The 16,177-nt window shown below is 40.7% G+C and overlaps 1 protein-coding gene across 3 annotated transcripts in view; it reads left to right on the top strand.

Moving 5' to 3' along the window:
• Positions 1–16,177, top strand: part of ankrd12 (ankyrin repeat domain 12) — a 46,994-nt gene that overhangs the window by 20,443 nt on the left and 10,374 nt on the right. Inside the window, exons 2-6 of one of the 3 annotated variants that reach the window (XM_086077593.1) lie at positions 3,378–3,491; positions 6,704–6,833; positions 13,507–13,578; positions 13,881–14,021; positions 14,581–14,784. In XM_086077593.1, coding sequence (XP_085933719.1) covers positions 3,432–3,491; positions 6,704–6,833; positions 13,507–13,578; positions 13,881–14,021; positions 14,581–14,784 — 607 coding nt within the window. In that variant the 5' untranslated portion in view covers positions 3,378–3,431. Of the gene's footprint in view, positions 1–3,377; positions 3,492–6,703; positions 6,834–8,597; positions 11,577–13,506; positions 13,579–13,880; positions 14,022–14,580; positions 14,785–16,177 lie in introns of those variants that run through there. The other 2 variants (XM_086077602.1, XM_086077612.1) reach the window with 2 other exon arrangements.

Genomic DNA, 16,177 nt, shown 5'->3' with positions numbered 1-16,177 from the left:
ACTTTATCCTACCTCCTAATCCTACCCTAATGTCTCAAAACTGTCGCAGACAAACAAAATAACGGGACTCAGTGGCACACATAACCCAACATGGAAATATTCAGGAGTCTCCAGTTTCAGCAGGTGATTTACCGTTATTAGCGAGATATGGGTCTACACCACGCCTCCAGCCTGGAAAACAGACAAGAATGAATTCTAACCAAATTTGTATGCCAGTCTGCGGTGTATGACAAGCATGTCTATTTGGTTTAAAATATTAAATTCATTAGCTTTACATTTTGAGCTTTATATCTTATTTTAATGAAACTAATTTTGTTTTTGTTTTTGCTAAGATGTAACTAAGATACTATTAAGCAACCCTGATTTATTTGGCATATTTTCCCATGCTTTATGGGAGCCTGTACGTAACTTGAAGGTGTTTATTGTTAAAGTGGAAGTTAACCCCAAAAAATTATTTACAATATTATGTTCTATGCATCCCCACTTTTCTATCCACGGTATGTTGATTAATATTGTGTTTGTGGAATGAGTTATGACTTAAGCAGCAAAATCCACGTTTTTATCCATCTCAGGGGGTGGCCATTTTTCCACTTGCTGTAGACTCAAAATTTCATCACAGTTGTCATCACAGTAACGACCAATCACAGCTCAGAGTCAGAAACTACTAATGCTAACACCCACTCCTAATTCTACTTCAACTCACAAACACTTGATGCTGGCTGAAATGAGGCCCGTGGAGGTCTGCTTAAGTTTTCCGGACATGGTTTGTGCTTCAGCAGAAGTCTCATGTGACTTAGGCGAAAGTTTGCTTGGACATGGTTCTTCTTTTTTTGGGGAGTCTCTTAACACAGTGATATGTCATGTTCATTTTATTCAAGCAGAGGTGGGTAATAATAACGCTCTACATTTACTCCATTACATTTACTCAATTAACTTTTGGAATAATTATACTTGGCAGAGTAGTTTTGATGTAGTTTGGTCTGGAGACAGTGCCACTGAGGAAAAGACAGGTGGCAGAGATGAAGATGCTGAGGTTCTCTTTGCGAGTGACCAGGATGGATAGAATCAGAAATGAGTACCTCAGAGGGACAGCACATGATAGAGGCTTTGGAGATCAAGTCAGAGAGGCCAGACTGAGATGGTTTGGACATGTCCAGAGGAGAGATAGTCAGTATATTGAAGAAGGATGCTGAGTTTCCAAATGCCAGGCAGGAGGTCAAGAGGAAGACCAAAGAGGAGGTTTTAAAGAAGACATGAAGATAGTTGGTGTGAGAATGAGTATGCAGAGGACAGGCTTAGATGGAGGCAACTGATTCGCTGTGGCGATCCATCCACTTACTATCTCTTATCCAGGGTCGGGTCGCGGGTGCAGCAGCTTTAGGAGGGAAGCCCAGACTTCTCTGTCCCCAGCCACTTCAACCAGCTCCTCCGACGGGATCCCAAAGCGTTCCCAGGCCAGCCGAGAGACATAGTCTCTCCAGCGTGTCCTGGGTCTGCCCTGGAGCCTCCAGCCGGTGGGACGCGCCCGAAACACCTCTCCAGGGAGTTGTCCAGGGGGTATCCGAACCAGATGCCACCTCAACTGGCTCCTCTCCACGCTTCCCGGATGACCGAGCTTCTCACCCTATCTCTAAGGGAGAGCCCGGACACCCTACAGAGGAAACTGATTTTGGCCGCTAGTATCCGGGATCTTGTAACAACCCAGAGCTCGTGACCATAGGTGAGGGTAGGAACGTAAATCGACTGGTAAATCGAGAGCTTCGCCTTTTGGCTCAGCTCCTTCTTCACCACCACAGACCGATGCAGAGTCCGCATCACTGCCGACGCTGCACCGATCCGCCTGTCGATCTCCCGCTTCCTCCTGCCCTAACTCGTGAACAGGACCCCAAGATACTTGAACTCCTCCACTTGGGGCAGGATCTCCTCCCCGACCCAGAGAGAGCACGCCACTCTTTTCCGACTGAGGACCATGGTCTTGGATTTGGAGGTGCTGATCCTCATCTCAACCGATTCACATTCTGCTGCAAACCGCTCCAGTGAGAGTTGGAGATCACGGCTTGATGAAGCCAACAGCACCACATCATCTGCAAAAAGCAGAGATGCTATATTGAGGCCACCAAACCGGACCCCCTCAACGCTTCAGCTGCGCCTAGAAATTCTGTCCATAAAAGCTATGGACAGAATCTGTGACAAAGGGCAGCCTTGGCGGAGTCCAACTCTCACTGGGAACGAATCCGACTTACTGCCGGCAATGCGGACCAAACTCTGACATCAGCCGTACAGGCACCGAACAGCCCGTATCAGGGGGCTCGATACCCCATACTCCCGAAGCACCCCCCACAGGGCTCCCCGAAGGAAACAGTCAAACGCCATCTCCAAATCCGTAAAACACATGTAGACAGGTTGGGCGAACTCCCATGCACCCTGAAGACCCTGCCGAGGGTTTAGAGCTGGTCCACTGTTCCACGGCCGGGGCGAAAACCACACTGCTCCTCCTGAATCAGAGATTCGACTTCCCTACTGACCCGCCTCTCCAGCACCCCTGAATAGACCATACCAGGGAGGCTGAGGAGTGTGATCCCTCTATAGTTGGAACACACCCTTGGTCCCCCCTTCTTAAAAAGGGGAACCACCACCCCGGTCTGCCAATCCAGGGGCACTGTCCCTGTGTGGCTCTGTGGCGACCCCTGAAGAAAAAAGCCAAAAGGAAAAGAAGAAGTGTAGTTTTGATGCACTATACTTTTTACTTTTACTTGAGTATATATGTTAACGTAACAGTACTTTTACGCCGTTACACATGGGCACGGTTCACCAATCAAACGTAATTACTCCATAACCAAGCCAGGCAACAAGCATACCCGCACACAGTCTTTACGGGCTTGACTCATTTCCATAAAGACTGGCCGAAGAAGAACTGCAGGATACACCAGCCTAGGACCAGGTTTCAAGAAAAATTCCCCTGGCGGAATATACCCAAATCGGTTACCTGAGAAATCATTGAAATAATCAATTTGATAATCGATTCTAAAAAGCTTTGTTAGTGACAGACCTATTTACTCTTTACTCAAGTAATTATTTGGGAACTACTTCTTACTTGAACCCTATTATTGTGAAGTAACCAGTACAAATTTTGGCTACCCTACCCACCACTGCTTGCCACATAATCGCTGTATCGTGATGTTGTTATTCCCACCCCAGGTGGAAGATGTTTCCATTGATTTGTCTCTTGCTGGGTAGCAGGAGGACACAAAAATGATTGAACCCGTTTCCAAGTGGTTTATGAAAAATGACAAATCTTTTCCCCATTTTTTTAGAATCACAAAAATGCATTTTCTAACATTTTTGAAAATTCACTCAAAATTGTCATTTGGTTTCAGGTGCATGATGAACCCGCTGTGCAGGAGCTGTCTCAGCTAGTCGAATGCCACACCATGGCCAAACCTGGAAGCGACAGAGATGGCGCCATGGTGGAAAAGCAAGCGGGAAAGAAGGTACTGATACAACAAACCTTTGGTTCCTTACACTTTACTATCCCCAAGTTGCTCTCTTCTAAGTTTTATTTGAGGAATGACTTGTAGTCCTAAATGTCTGACATTCATTCGCTGGCAGCATTAAAACATCACTGCTGTATTTATAGCGACTGCCATGAAATTCAAGACGCCATATTCCCTAATTATTGCCTTCTGTTTTGCCGCACATTCCATATGTCAAGACTTTTTTTTTTTTTCTCCCGCCGCATAAAAACCGGACTCCTCCTCCAGTCAACAGTCCCTGGTTTGGGTCGCCTCTGCACTTTTGTATTCCAAAAGCTCAGAGGTTGTCTTGACCTTTTGGGAAAGGGTGCTTGGAAAAATCTTGCGTCACCGGTTATTTTAAACAACGTTGGGGAAACATTTTATCTTGACTAAGTTTTGCAACATTGGGACATTTCACACCAAGAGCCTGCAAAATAACCACAGCAGAGGTGCAACAGTACTGTTCAATGCAATAGAATACTTTTTTTTTTTTTGGTACAATTCCACTCTGATTGGTCTAGAGAAAATTAATCATTTGAGTTTTAAGCCCAAACTGATACAGCAACCTATAACATGAAGACTGACAACAGTCAAAGTTGAGCTTCTTTTTTTTCTGTTTCTTTTTTTCGGAGAGCTCAGTTCATTCTGTGATTTTACCCATTTGACATGTCATCATCATTGCTCTTTATTTAAATTTTTTTAAATTATTTGTGTATATTTTTTATACATTTATATTTTGTATGTGGGTGTGTGTGAGTGTGTATGTATTAGTTCACCTAAAACCTATTTAAAAAATCCCATACCGTTCACCTAAACCGAACACTTCAGAATCCAGTCAGAGTCGTGAGGCCGTCAGGAGACCCGAGGAAGGACCAAAGAAAAGAAAGAAAAGTGAATTCCATCACCGACCAGACACCACCCACCGGGCCACCAACCAGAGTCCTTCACCAACCCCAGAAACATCAAAATTCCACCAAATCAGGGAGACCTCAAAAGACCAAAGGGAGAGACTGAGGGAAAGAAGGAAGGACAGACGAAGCAGAGTGAGATCCACAGACACCAGCCTCCACCGATTCAACGACCAGAGGAAGAATCAGATTGTGTCTTGAGTTTCGATAGATGCTGGTGTGGTGGCGTGCATGAAAATCTCCACCAAAGAGGGGAGCCGTCGTCCCCCGCCAGGACAGAGCAAGCGCAACACCTCAGGGCCCCCCAGGCCACGGCAGCGCCAAGGGGCAACCCCCGGGCCCCACAGGGGCCACCGGCCGGAGAGCAAACCCAGAAGCAGGAGCGCCCCCCCCCCCCAACCCCACACGGCCCGCGCCCCCAACCCAACGCAGCAGGACGGGGCAAAGTTTCTAAGCTTCTAACGGTCACCTCAGCTTGCGTTCGGTCTAAACACAGCATACAGCAGAAGACCAAAACCTAAATCTAAGCTACAAATGTTTGGGCAAAATGAGGCGATTGCCCCTCGAAATGTCCATGAAATCTGATATATGTCACAAATGAACCGTCTGCAAGACTAAAACACCACGAATGCCCACTTCATGTTTCAAGTGGGATAAAATTAAACCCAAATATCAACACCATTACTTTATACAATTTTGCAGATGCAAAGGCTAATCGTGATTATTGGTCCATGCAAACAATCCCCTTCAATATCTATAAAGCATTAATGTGTTTTAATGCATTACATTGAATGAAAGCAAAAACAGTAAAACCATCAGAATGTTTTTATTTTCTTTAAGTGGCCAAATGCATTTGACAAAACAACAGCCGAAACGTTAGCAAAGTGGTTGCTTTGGCGTAGTGACGATGAGCCAGAAAGAGCACACGAGCCACAGTCTGTTTTATTTATATATATTTTTTACTTTAGCTTAAGATATTTTAGTGGTTGTTCTGCATTTCAATGCCAATGTTCAATATTCTTCAGAATAAAAAGTTATTTGCTCTGAAAGGCACTGTGTAAAATTTAGCACCATCTAGTGGTGAACTAATAATTAAATAATTTTAATATAAATAATATGGCAAAAAATATGTTCTAACATTAAAGTTTTTTTTTTTTAATATATATAACTGTAGGTCTAGTAATCACTAATTATATTACATAGGTCGTGCCTACACTTTGCAGACGTAGTTAGCCCTGATGGTGCTTGCAGGTCGTGTGGATCCCAGTGAGTTGACCGCCGCGTACCTTCTACAGCTCGGGCCTGCAGGTGGTCGTCACTGACTCCCTCGGGCTCCCTCTACTTTGTTCTCGCTAGCTTTTACTACCTTCTCCCTCTAGCCGCTCCTGTTAGCCTCTGCGGCTAACTCATGCTGACCGGGCTGCTGGCTCACTTGGTCACTCTCCATCGCTCACCGGGCTGCGTACTTGCTCACGGCAAATGGTAATTAGTAGTAATTGGTGGTAGGCTTGCGTAGTGCGCATGCTTAAAAATCATTGCATTCTATTACATTCGATTTAAGATGCTCTATCATAATATCAGCAGCATTTAAAAATAACAAGCGTTTATCGTGATAGTTTCTGTGATAATATATATTAAAAAAAAGTTTTTATTGTGACAGGTCTATGTGAGCGACCTACGCCTGTCAGATGCTGCAGATGCTAAAAACGATTGACAACTTTTTGAATGTTAAGACCCGATATGTTCAAAAGTCATAACCAACACTGACACAGAGCACTTATAATCACTAATACTTTTGAGCAACTCTTGCGAGCTATTCAAGCATTGTAATACTGCTGGTATGTTTTGGGAAATATTTTATTTTTAAAGGGTACATTGTAGAACCTGGCACTTTTACTCACGACTGCCACCTCTGGCCTAAAGCGTAACTGCGACCTCTGTGTCAAGCTTGTGCAAGGTACCGCTCCACCCCTATTTGTACTAATCTGGGCACGAGTGGAGCATGCAAAATTTAGAAAAATCTTCAAAATTTTTGCTTATTTCCTGACATGTTACTGACCAAACCAGGGTCATAATTCATTTTTGGACCCTGTCAATTTGAAATAATGGCCTGTTATTGAATAAAGGGTTGGAATTAAAAAAAAATATATATATATATATATATATATTTATTTATCCGGTTCTCGATTAATTGACAACATATTCAACAAATGTATCTATTATTAAAAAATGCTGATAAAATGTATTTTTCACCTTATTATTTTTCTGTCTCCCCAACAGTGCAAAGACAAGTTGTCCCCCTTCACCAAAACACCCAAGCTGGACCGGAGCGAGTCTTCCATGAAGCGCAAGCTCTCCTTCACTAACAGTCCTCCCCGGACGACGACGGAGGAGCGAGACTCCGACACCGGTAAGGACTCCTTAACTCCTGTTCTTCTTTCTGTGAGCCCAGCTGGCGGGTCGCCATGTCCACACACTACCCATATTGGTCAGCTGTCCAATAAGTTGTTTTGACTCTCAGATTGTGTGAAAAGTTAGGATTCATCGTCATTATTTTGGCTGCGGCAGAAAGTTAAAGCTAACAGTGCTAAGTTACAATTATATTTGGAGTGTGACTAATGCTATACCAGAAATTATGGTAGCTATTGTAAGGGGAGCAAAATGTTAAAACGAAAAGAAAGTGTGTTTCATTTATGTAAACAGGAACATCCATTAAATGAGCGGCAAACTGCTTTGATTAAGTTCTCCGATAAACTCAAGATTCTCCAATGAACCAAATGTAGAACATTTAAATACAAATTACATTATAAACAGCTTCAATGTTTTCTTTTTAGTACAGTGCAACATCAAACAGTGAGCAGTACACTCCAATAAAGAAATTATTCTCAAATTAACAAAGTAATGCATATCATAAGCTAAGATTAAATGTTATACACAACTGCTTTTTTTTTTCTCCAGAAAAGCAATATTTGTAGTTTGTCTTCTTTTTAGGATACAAATTGTTCATACAAGTATAGAAACATTGCAGTAGAATGGTGTTTGTTGTTGTTTGGGCTCCATCTGAAGAGCCTGTGAGAAGCTACAAATGTTGCTGGAAGTTAATATTAGCACCACGTTATTATGTATTTACTTTATTTTTTTCCCTGTGCTGCGATGATATACACACTTGCCACAGCATTGGCTAGCCAGAGGCTGAGCTGCATTGTTAATGCAGTTAGCAAGTGTTTGGGCGCCCTTTATAACATAAATTTTGTTGACTTTTTGTCCATTTTGTGATGGAAAAGTCTTCGAGATTTAGTTGTAATGCTGCCACAATAAAGTTCTGCATTGTTAGATCTGCAGATAATAGTAATGAAAAAAATATCAAAATATTTTTCCCCCCACGTGCATGCAAAACAGCAAGACATTAATATTGTAAAACAACAAAACAGTAAGTAGTTTTGTGTAAAACTTAAATTTCTGAGGTCCCTGAAGGTGCCATATAGCTGGGTGAGAGAGCGACAGAGTGGCAGGAAGTGAGATGCTTGGCATCACAAGCGCAGGACAAGAAGGCTTGATTTGTTTTTGTTAAAATAAACATCTGGGTGTCTATCAGAATGCTACAGTAATGTTTAAGCTTATATTTGCTGTGAGCTGTATGAGAAGACAGAGGAACTATCACAGTCTCCTTCAAAATAACTGCAGTAAATGGCCTATCAGCCACAAAGTTTTACGATGATTTTGTCATACCGCTGCCATAAATACTCCCTGCAGTCTTTTTAAAACCTGCAACTGTGCCCAGCTGTTTTTTTCTTTGGTCCACGCATGAATTTTGAGTGCGGTCGGAGACGGTTCCGACGTGGACACGCGGTTGTTTTGTTTTTTTACAGGATGTGAAATTCTCGGAAAGGAGGCGCTCTCTCTTTTCAGTTTCTCCTCTGCTTCCATATTGGACACAAACTCAAAGCAACTTGTGCAACTGGCTGGTCCGCTACCGTCATCGACTCTGAATTTAGCCCAGTCGCAGCTTGTTTGGTTTAGATTTAAATACTGTAATTACAGTAAAGTGTGCCATCGGGCATTTTGCAACACTTCTGCCCGGCTTAGCTTTTATCTTCCCCGGAGGCCGACGCGTCATGTAAACGTTGACGGCGCCTCACGGACTGATGAGAATTCTCAGGACTAATCACAGGGCCTCATCCACTGGATCAGTGCTATGGATTTTGTTGTTATTGTTGTTTGTTGGGGTATGGCGATTGGCGACTAATGTCATGCAATGCCATTATCCATTTTCTGGCTACAACCAAACTGTGGTCACCAGTCAATCAGCGGGCAAATGTGAAAATGCCTTAAGTCATCAATCCCTCTCACCCCAGTCACTTGTGTAAACCCAACAAGGCAATGTCATTTTGCACCATGTATACACATTAAAGATGCGTTGTTCGTAAGGAATTGCTGATCATTTGATTATGTCTTGGAGTAAGGGATGCAAAATGGAGTACACTACTTAGCCGCAACCAACAGATGCACTGCTCATACGCAGACATCGGCCTAAGTTTCCAAAATGTGGCGAAAACCCCTACTTTTGCACCATGCATAGAATTGGGCGCCATATCTTGAGCAATGTTCGGCAATTGATGCTGTGATTGTTTTCCAGAGGGCTCCTTTCTTGTCGTAACACAAAGCAATGTAGAAATTAATCAGTGTCTTAGTGGGAATTAAAGTCATTATTAGCTTTTTTTGAAAAGTACTACTGGAGTGGTCAGTAATGTCGTTAAATTTTCAAGAGTGAAACTGCTTTTGTAAACCACCTCCCCTCTGTTTGCAGCTATGCCATACCATACCCCTTTATTCATGTAGCACGTTTAAAAGGCAACACTCAACAGAGGTAGACGCCAAAGTGCTGTACATAAAAAAAAAAAAGAGAGCAAAAAATAACAAACTAACAAAAAAACATTATATTAAATTATCATCATTACATTAAAAACAAAGTGTGTTAAAGGACAAAAAGTGGCAGTCTCTCCTGGGTTTTAAACGCCAAAGAGTAAACATGAGTAAAAACCATGTAAACCGTGTTGGTGGAAGCAGCGCATTATTGCAGACACGCTTTGAATTCTGAAAGCCAATATAGAAATGTATTTAAAATTTGGGGGGATTAATCAAATCAATTAATTGCCCAGCTCTAACATGAAGAGGACATATTGTCATCCTTCTGCCTCAGTCATTTTTTAACATCTTCAGAAAACAAGAAAAGAACACAACAAATTCAACAAGCAGGAGTCCAGTTGCCTCGATTCGACCTTTGCAATTGCCGTGACCTGGATGACTAAGAATTACAACAACAAAAAAGAAAGAAAAATAATTAGCAAGCACATACAGTAGGTAATTAATCTTAATCATTGTGACAGTAAATTACCAATGATTTGGGCAATTGTAAGAGTATTAGTCTATATATGATATTTTGGAAAATTGTATGATTAGATAAATTAGTCATTTTCAGTGTTTTTTTAATTTTTTATTTTATTTATTAATTTAACTATTGTTAATGCACAATTTTAGGAATGCACGATAATGCTATTTTTAACCGATACCAATAAACCAATCATTTAGAAAGTGTCGCAAACTGATAAGTACGCCGATAATTGGTTGCAAAATTAACTTGAATACAAATATACTTTGGAATCCTACTATAAGTCTAACAATGTACAAACACATTGAAACATTGTGTAAAGAACCAATCAAAAAAAGTAATTGCAAACAGAAAAACGTAATCACAAACACAAATCAAAAAACACAACAAAAAATTGCAAACACAAATAAAACAAAACACGAAAATGAAATCAACTAAATGGTAATTGCAAACACAAAATATGATACAAAAAATCGCTAACACACAAAACAAATACACAAAAAGGTAAGCACGCAAACACAAAACCCCAAAACACATTAACAAATGATAAATCACAAACACAAATAAAAAAACACAAAAACGAAACAAAAATAATCGCAAACACAAATAAAAAAACACAAAAATAATCACAAACACAAATAAAAAAAACACATAAAAAAAACACAAAAACGAAACAAAAATAATCGCAAACACAAAAAGGTAAACGCAAACACAAATCCAAAAAAACAAAAAAACTACATCGCAAACACAAATCAAAAAACACAAAAAAACTAAATCGCAAACAAATAAAAAAAATAAAATAAAACTAAATCGCAAACACACACAAAAAAAACTAGGTCGCAAACACAAATCAAAAAACACAAAAAAACTAAATCGCAAACACAAATAAAAAAAAAAAAAAAAAACTAAATCGCAAACACACACAAAAAAAACTAGGTCGCAAACACAAATCAAAAAACACAAACACAAAAAAACTACATCACAAATCAAAAAACAAAAAATAACTAAATCACAAATCAAAAAACAAAAAAATACTACATCGCAAACACAAATTTAAAAAAAACTACATCGCAAACACAATTCTCAAAACACAAACACAAATCAAAAAACTTCATCGCAAACACAAATCAAAAAACAAAACAAAAAACTAAATCGCAAACACAAATCAAAAAACAAAACTAAAAAATAAATCGCAAACACAAATCAAAAAACACATTAACAAAGGATGAAGCACAACAACATTAAGCTAAGGGAAGCCAAGTCAAGTTTATTTATATAGCCCTTAATCACACAAGAGTCTCAATGGGTTTCACATGCCCACAGTTGACAAATATCATTGACATCCCCTAATCAAACCACAAGAGGGTAAGGAAAAACAAAAACAGGCAAAAAATGAGAAACCTTGAAAGGGGACCGCAAATGTGGTAATCCTCCTTCCAGGATGATCAGGCTGCAATGGATGCCGAATGGGCGAAAATTGACATCGTTTGTGATACGAAACATCATTAACTAGAATAGTGCGAAAGTCCATCGAAGTAATTGAAGCACAGCATGAAGACGTCAGGGAAGTGGGTCCTCATCCAAATCCAGCCCGGTTGGTCGGAGCAGCTATCTCCATGGCGGCAACAACAAGGTGATGGTCCGGGTCGCAATACGGTCAACCAGCACAGAACCCGTAATGCAGCATCCAAATTGCTCATTAACACCTAACTCCCTCTCCAAGCCGTGGAAAAGGGAGGAAAAGAAAGCAGCGGCAGTCACCAGGTACACACCAATCAGCCAAATGCAAGAGTATAGAAATGAGTCTTAAGATGCAATTTAAATGTTTCTACAGAGGGTAGCGTCTCTGACCTCCGAGGGTCCGAATCGAAAATGCTGTAGAACATGCAGACTTCTTATTAGCCATTGGAATCACCAAAAGACCAACATGTTGCGAACGAAGGTTTTGTGTCGGAACGTACGGTACTATTAAATCAACGAGATAAGAAGGTGCTAAGCCGTGTATTATTTTATATGTAAGTAACAAAACCTTAAAATCGCGTCTCAAGTAAACAGGAAGCCAATGCAAGTTGGCTAATATCGGGGTAATATAATCAAACGTACTCGTCCGCGTCAAAAGTCTAGCTGCGGCATTTTGTACTAACTGCAGACTTTTAAGACTAGTCATGGGAAGACCGGAGAGTAATACATTACAGTAGTCGAGGTGAGACGTAACAAACACGTGAATTAAAATTTCTGCATCACCATCGGACAAAATAGGACGAATTTCACGGAGGTGAAAAAAAGCAGTTCTAGTAATATTTTAAATATGCATTTGAAAAGAGAGAGTTGGGTCGAATATGTGGCGTTTACGTGGCAGGAGGGATCCGAGGAATGTGATTGGATGAAAGTGCCTCCATACTAACAGCACAGTTAAGCAATGTTTACATGTACTTAAAATACCTAGAAATAATAGATATTAGTTTTATAGTATTGTTAGTTGGAGAAAACGAACGTCGTCTGGCACTTTGTACTAGAAATCCTTAATGTTATGGCATTTTTAGGGTGGTTGGCAAAATCCTTTCTGGCACATAATATATATATATTTTTTTTTAAATATTGTAATATTTGTACAATAAGTAATTTGTAAAACTAATAATTGTTTTAAAATTTGTGGGCAAAGTAAAAAACAAGAGAACATTTGGTTGCCAAAAGCGAGGCTCGAACCCATTCGCAAAATGAAAGCCGTATGCTTTACCACTACACTGAACTTCCACTACGCCAGCCACCTTATAAATGCGCTTGCATCTTAGGATTTCCAGTACATTTGTGCCAGATGGCGTTCGTTTTCTCTCCAACTATCTCACTAAACTGTAATAACTATTATTTCTAAATATTCTAAGCACATGTAAACTGCGCTTAACTGTGCTGTTCGTAGGGTGGTACTTTCGTCCAATCACATTCCTCGGATCTCCCCTGCCATCCCCCCACATAAACACCACTTCCGTTAGCGAAATTTTGTTGTGTTTCATTGTTTGTTAATGTGTTTCGGGGTTTTGTGTTTGCACGCTTACCTTTTTGTGTTTTTTTGCAATTACTTTTTGTTTTTCGTTTTATTTTTTGTGTTTGTGTTTTTTTAATTTGTATTTGCAATTCAGTTTTTGTATTTGCAATTCCGTTTTTGTGTTTGCGATTACCTTTTTGTTTTTGGGGTTTTTTCATTCGGTTTTGTGTTTTTTGGTTTGCAGTCGTGTTCACTTTCTTGTTTTTGCGTTTTGCACTTCAGGGCCACCGTAGAGTTGGGCACAACTTGAACAAGAACCACAACAGATGAACCCACGTGACATGTCTATTATTATTGGCTGATTTCTTTATTATCTGGTTTATCTGTATGGCGTCAAATTGGTCGATAATTGCCGATAATTATCGGCCACCGATATTATCGTGCATCCCTACACAATATACATGGGATTAAAAATGAATAAATACATTCAAATTCATCAATTTTATTGGGCAAATGGCAAAATTAAAGCCTTTCGCTGTAATTATGAGTTGAAAATAACGAGGGAGGATGATGGGAGTGGGGTAAAGGGCTGATGTTGTCCACTGCTGCCCTCCGTTGTGTGTCACCATGAGTCATACATAATGTGTGTGCGTGTAAGTGAGCAGGGCGAGCGTTTAACGCCGTGCTTTCCCACGATGCTTTGCACCACAGATGAGTCAGACCCAGGCCAGTCCGCTGAGACCTGGGGGGAGAGATTAGCGGCCCCCTGCCGGACGTACGCAGGTAATCCACTGCCGCTAATGATACTGCTGCTGCCCTCTACGAGTCGCTTCTCTCCCCCTTTTTCCGCCTCGCCCGCCGCAAACACACAAGCACGTGTGTGTGTGTTTTCTCACCCTGCATCTGCCCACGCATGTGTGTCGTCACAGACTGGGGGGCGGTAGAGTTGGGTGGGTGGCGGTTGGGGACCGAGTTTTCAACCTCATACTTGTAATCTGCTTCTAGATATAAGGTGGAGGGTCTGTAGTCAACACAGGAATCTCTGTCTCTGGGTGTAATGTGTTTGTTTTTTATTTGTTTTGTAGATAAAGATGGACCAGATAAGAAGAAGGTGAAAAAGGAGGCCGGGGGCAAGAAGTCCCAAGCCCCCAACCTTTTGTTTGGCTACCCACTGTCCGAGCGCAAACAGATGGCGCTACTCATGCAAATGACGGCCAACAGTCCAGGTTTGTTTACCATTTCCCATTTACCATTACCAGAAGCTTTTTAGTTCAAGTTAGGCACACCGAGCAACGCAACTAAACCGTCAGGCATTGTGTGGGGCTCAGCAACTTAAAAAAAAAAAAATAATAATACGAGCTGTTGTTGGAGCACTTTTTTGCAAGCAAAAATTTTATGTTGGCAGTTAACTCTTTTCACAACAAGCAAGAGTTTAGCAGAGAGTGAATGATTCTTCAAAGAAGAGGTTTCAAGCTGTTAATTGATACTCCCAGTTGATGTTAAACATTAAACAGGAAGAATATCACTTGCAATTGCGTTTAAAATTGGCACACAACTTTTCCTTCTGCTGGCTTAATGCTAACACACAAATCAAAACATCACAGACGGGACAACCGATAGCATCAGTATTGTAACAATTAAAGCAATGGCTATTGGAACACAAAACGGAGCAACACATGTAGACGGACAATATATCAACACTCACAGGTTTATATTACTTATCCTTTGCAAAAAAAGACTATTGCTGCGGCTTACTGAAAAGTGACTTATATATGTCTTGATCAGATTCCACACCCAGCCACCCCTTGCAGACCACGCCGGTGCCCAAGAAGGTCCCTAGCAGCGCCTCGTCGCGGCAGAAGGACAAGGTCAACAAGCGGAACGAGCGCGGCGAGACTCCACTGCACATGGCTGCCATACGGGGCGACGCCAAGCAAGTCAAGGAGCTCATCAGCTTGGGAGCTGATGTCAACGTCAAGGACTTTGCAGGTGGGACCGCAATGCCAGAAACTCTCCAATTAAGTAATTTAATGTAGCTCATTTTAATTAATTCAGCATTATTTAACATTTTGCTGTGAAAATATTATGAAGGATGTAATAGTATGGCAAAAAAAAATCGCAATTTGTTACATGTCATGGTTTTAAGGTGATGTTTTGGTTGACTTTGGTCACAAAAAAGGAGATTTTTTTTTTGTGTGTAGAGTAATTTCAGGGCTCAAAGGCGCACCTGACTATAAACCGCGCTAGCTAAATTTGGGGAATACGCGAGTTTGTTACACATATAAGCCGCAGGTGTTTTAATGTTACCGCACCGGGTTCCCGCTACTTTCTTTTCCATAATGAGGGTGCAAATTGTCTCTCTCTCGTTCTGTCTCTCCTACTGTATTTGGGCTCAATTGGTTGGTTTTGCTCTGCCTGACGCTCTTGCCCTTCCTTTAAAGTGCGCCCCCTTGTGATCTGATGGATAAGCCGCACCTTTGTATTAGCAGCAGGGTCGAATGCTAGTGAAAAAAGTAGCTGCTTATAGTCCAGAAATTACTGTAAACCTTTTCTTTTAAGGAACATGGAATATCAAACTCAAGCAATACATTCTACAATTTTTAGTACAGTGCAACATCAATCTTGTCTTTAGTAATCTTTTCACTTCCTATCTCTTATTGAAATTCAATCTGGATTTCTTTTTTGGATTCTCTCAATCTTCAACATATATATTGTAATCAAAGAAAAAAACGATTCATGTGCCCAACAGTGTGGTATGTGTGCAAGTTCCGGATGTTGTGAAAGTACCCTGAATGTAAAATCCCATTGTTATGCAACGGGAAATTATGATTGACCTCTGGGAGTGATATTCATTCCAATAATGAATATTCACACACAAACGCTGTAGTAACACAATGAGTACATTCAGGTAATATAACATACACAAGGTACTTATTCTCTCCAATGTGTGAAAAACAAGTTTTCTCATTGTGTGTTTTCCATACATGCACGGCATCACACTGCCTGTAAGAGGCCAACGCGGGCACAACATGATGAGCCAGTTTTAATTGCTTTTTATTTATATTTTTTTAGGATATTCTTATTTAACGTCGTTATTTTTGTTTATTTTCTGGTTGTTCTTTCAAGTTATATCCAAAGTTGAGGATTTTAAGGATTCAAGGAATTTTTATTGTCTTCATCACCATCATCATCATAAGACATTTCCACATAATATACCATGAAAAAAAATTCCCAAAGTCCCAGGTTAGCCTATTAAGTCCTAAGACTTTTGAAAATAAAAATAGAAAAACAAAATAAGATACATTAAATACAATAAAGAGATAATTGATCTTTATCAATGGTTTTCATGTGTGCAAAGGTGTGGCTGCAGCAGAATGAAAAT

The sequence above is a fragment of the Leptonotus elevatus genome, chromosome 1 (assembly GCF_054856555.1).
Source record: "Leptonotus elevatus isolate MCC_2025b chromosome 1, RoL_Lele_1.0, whole genome shotgun sequence".
NCBI lineage: Eukaryota > Metazoa > Chordata > Actinopteri > Syngnathiformes > Syngnathidae > Leptonotus > Leptonotus elevatus.
This window is presented reverse-complemented; position numbering and strand designations above follow the sequence as displayed.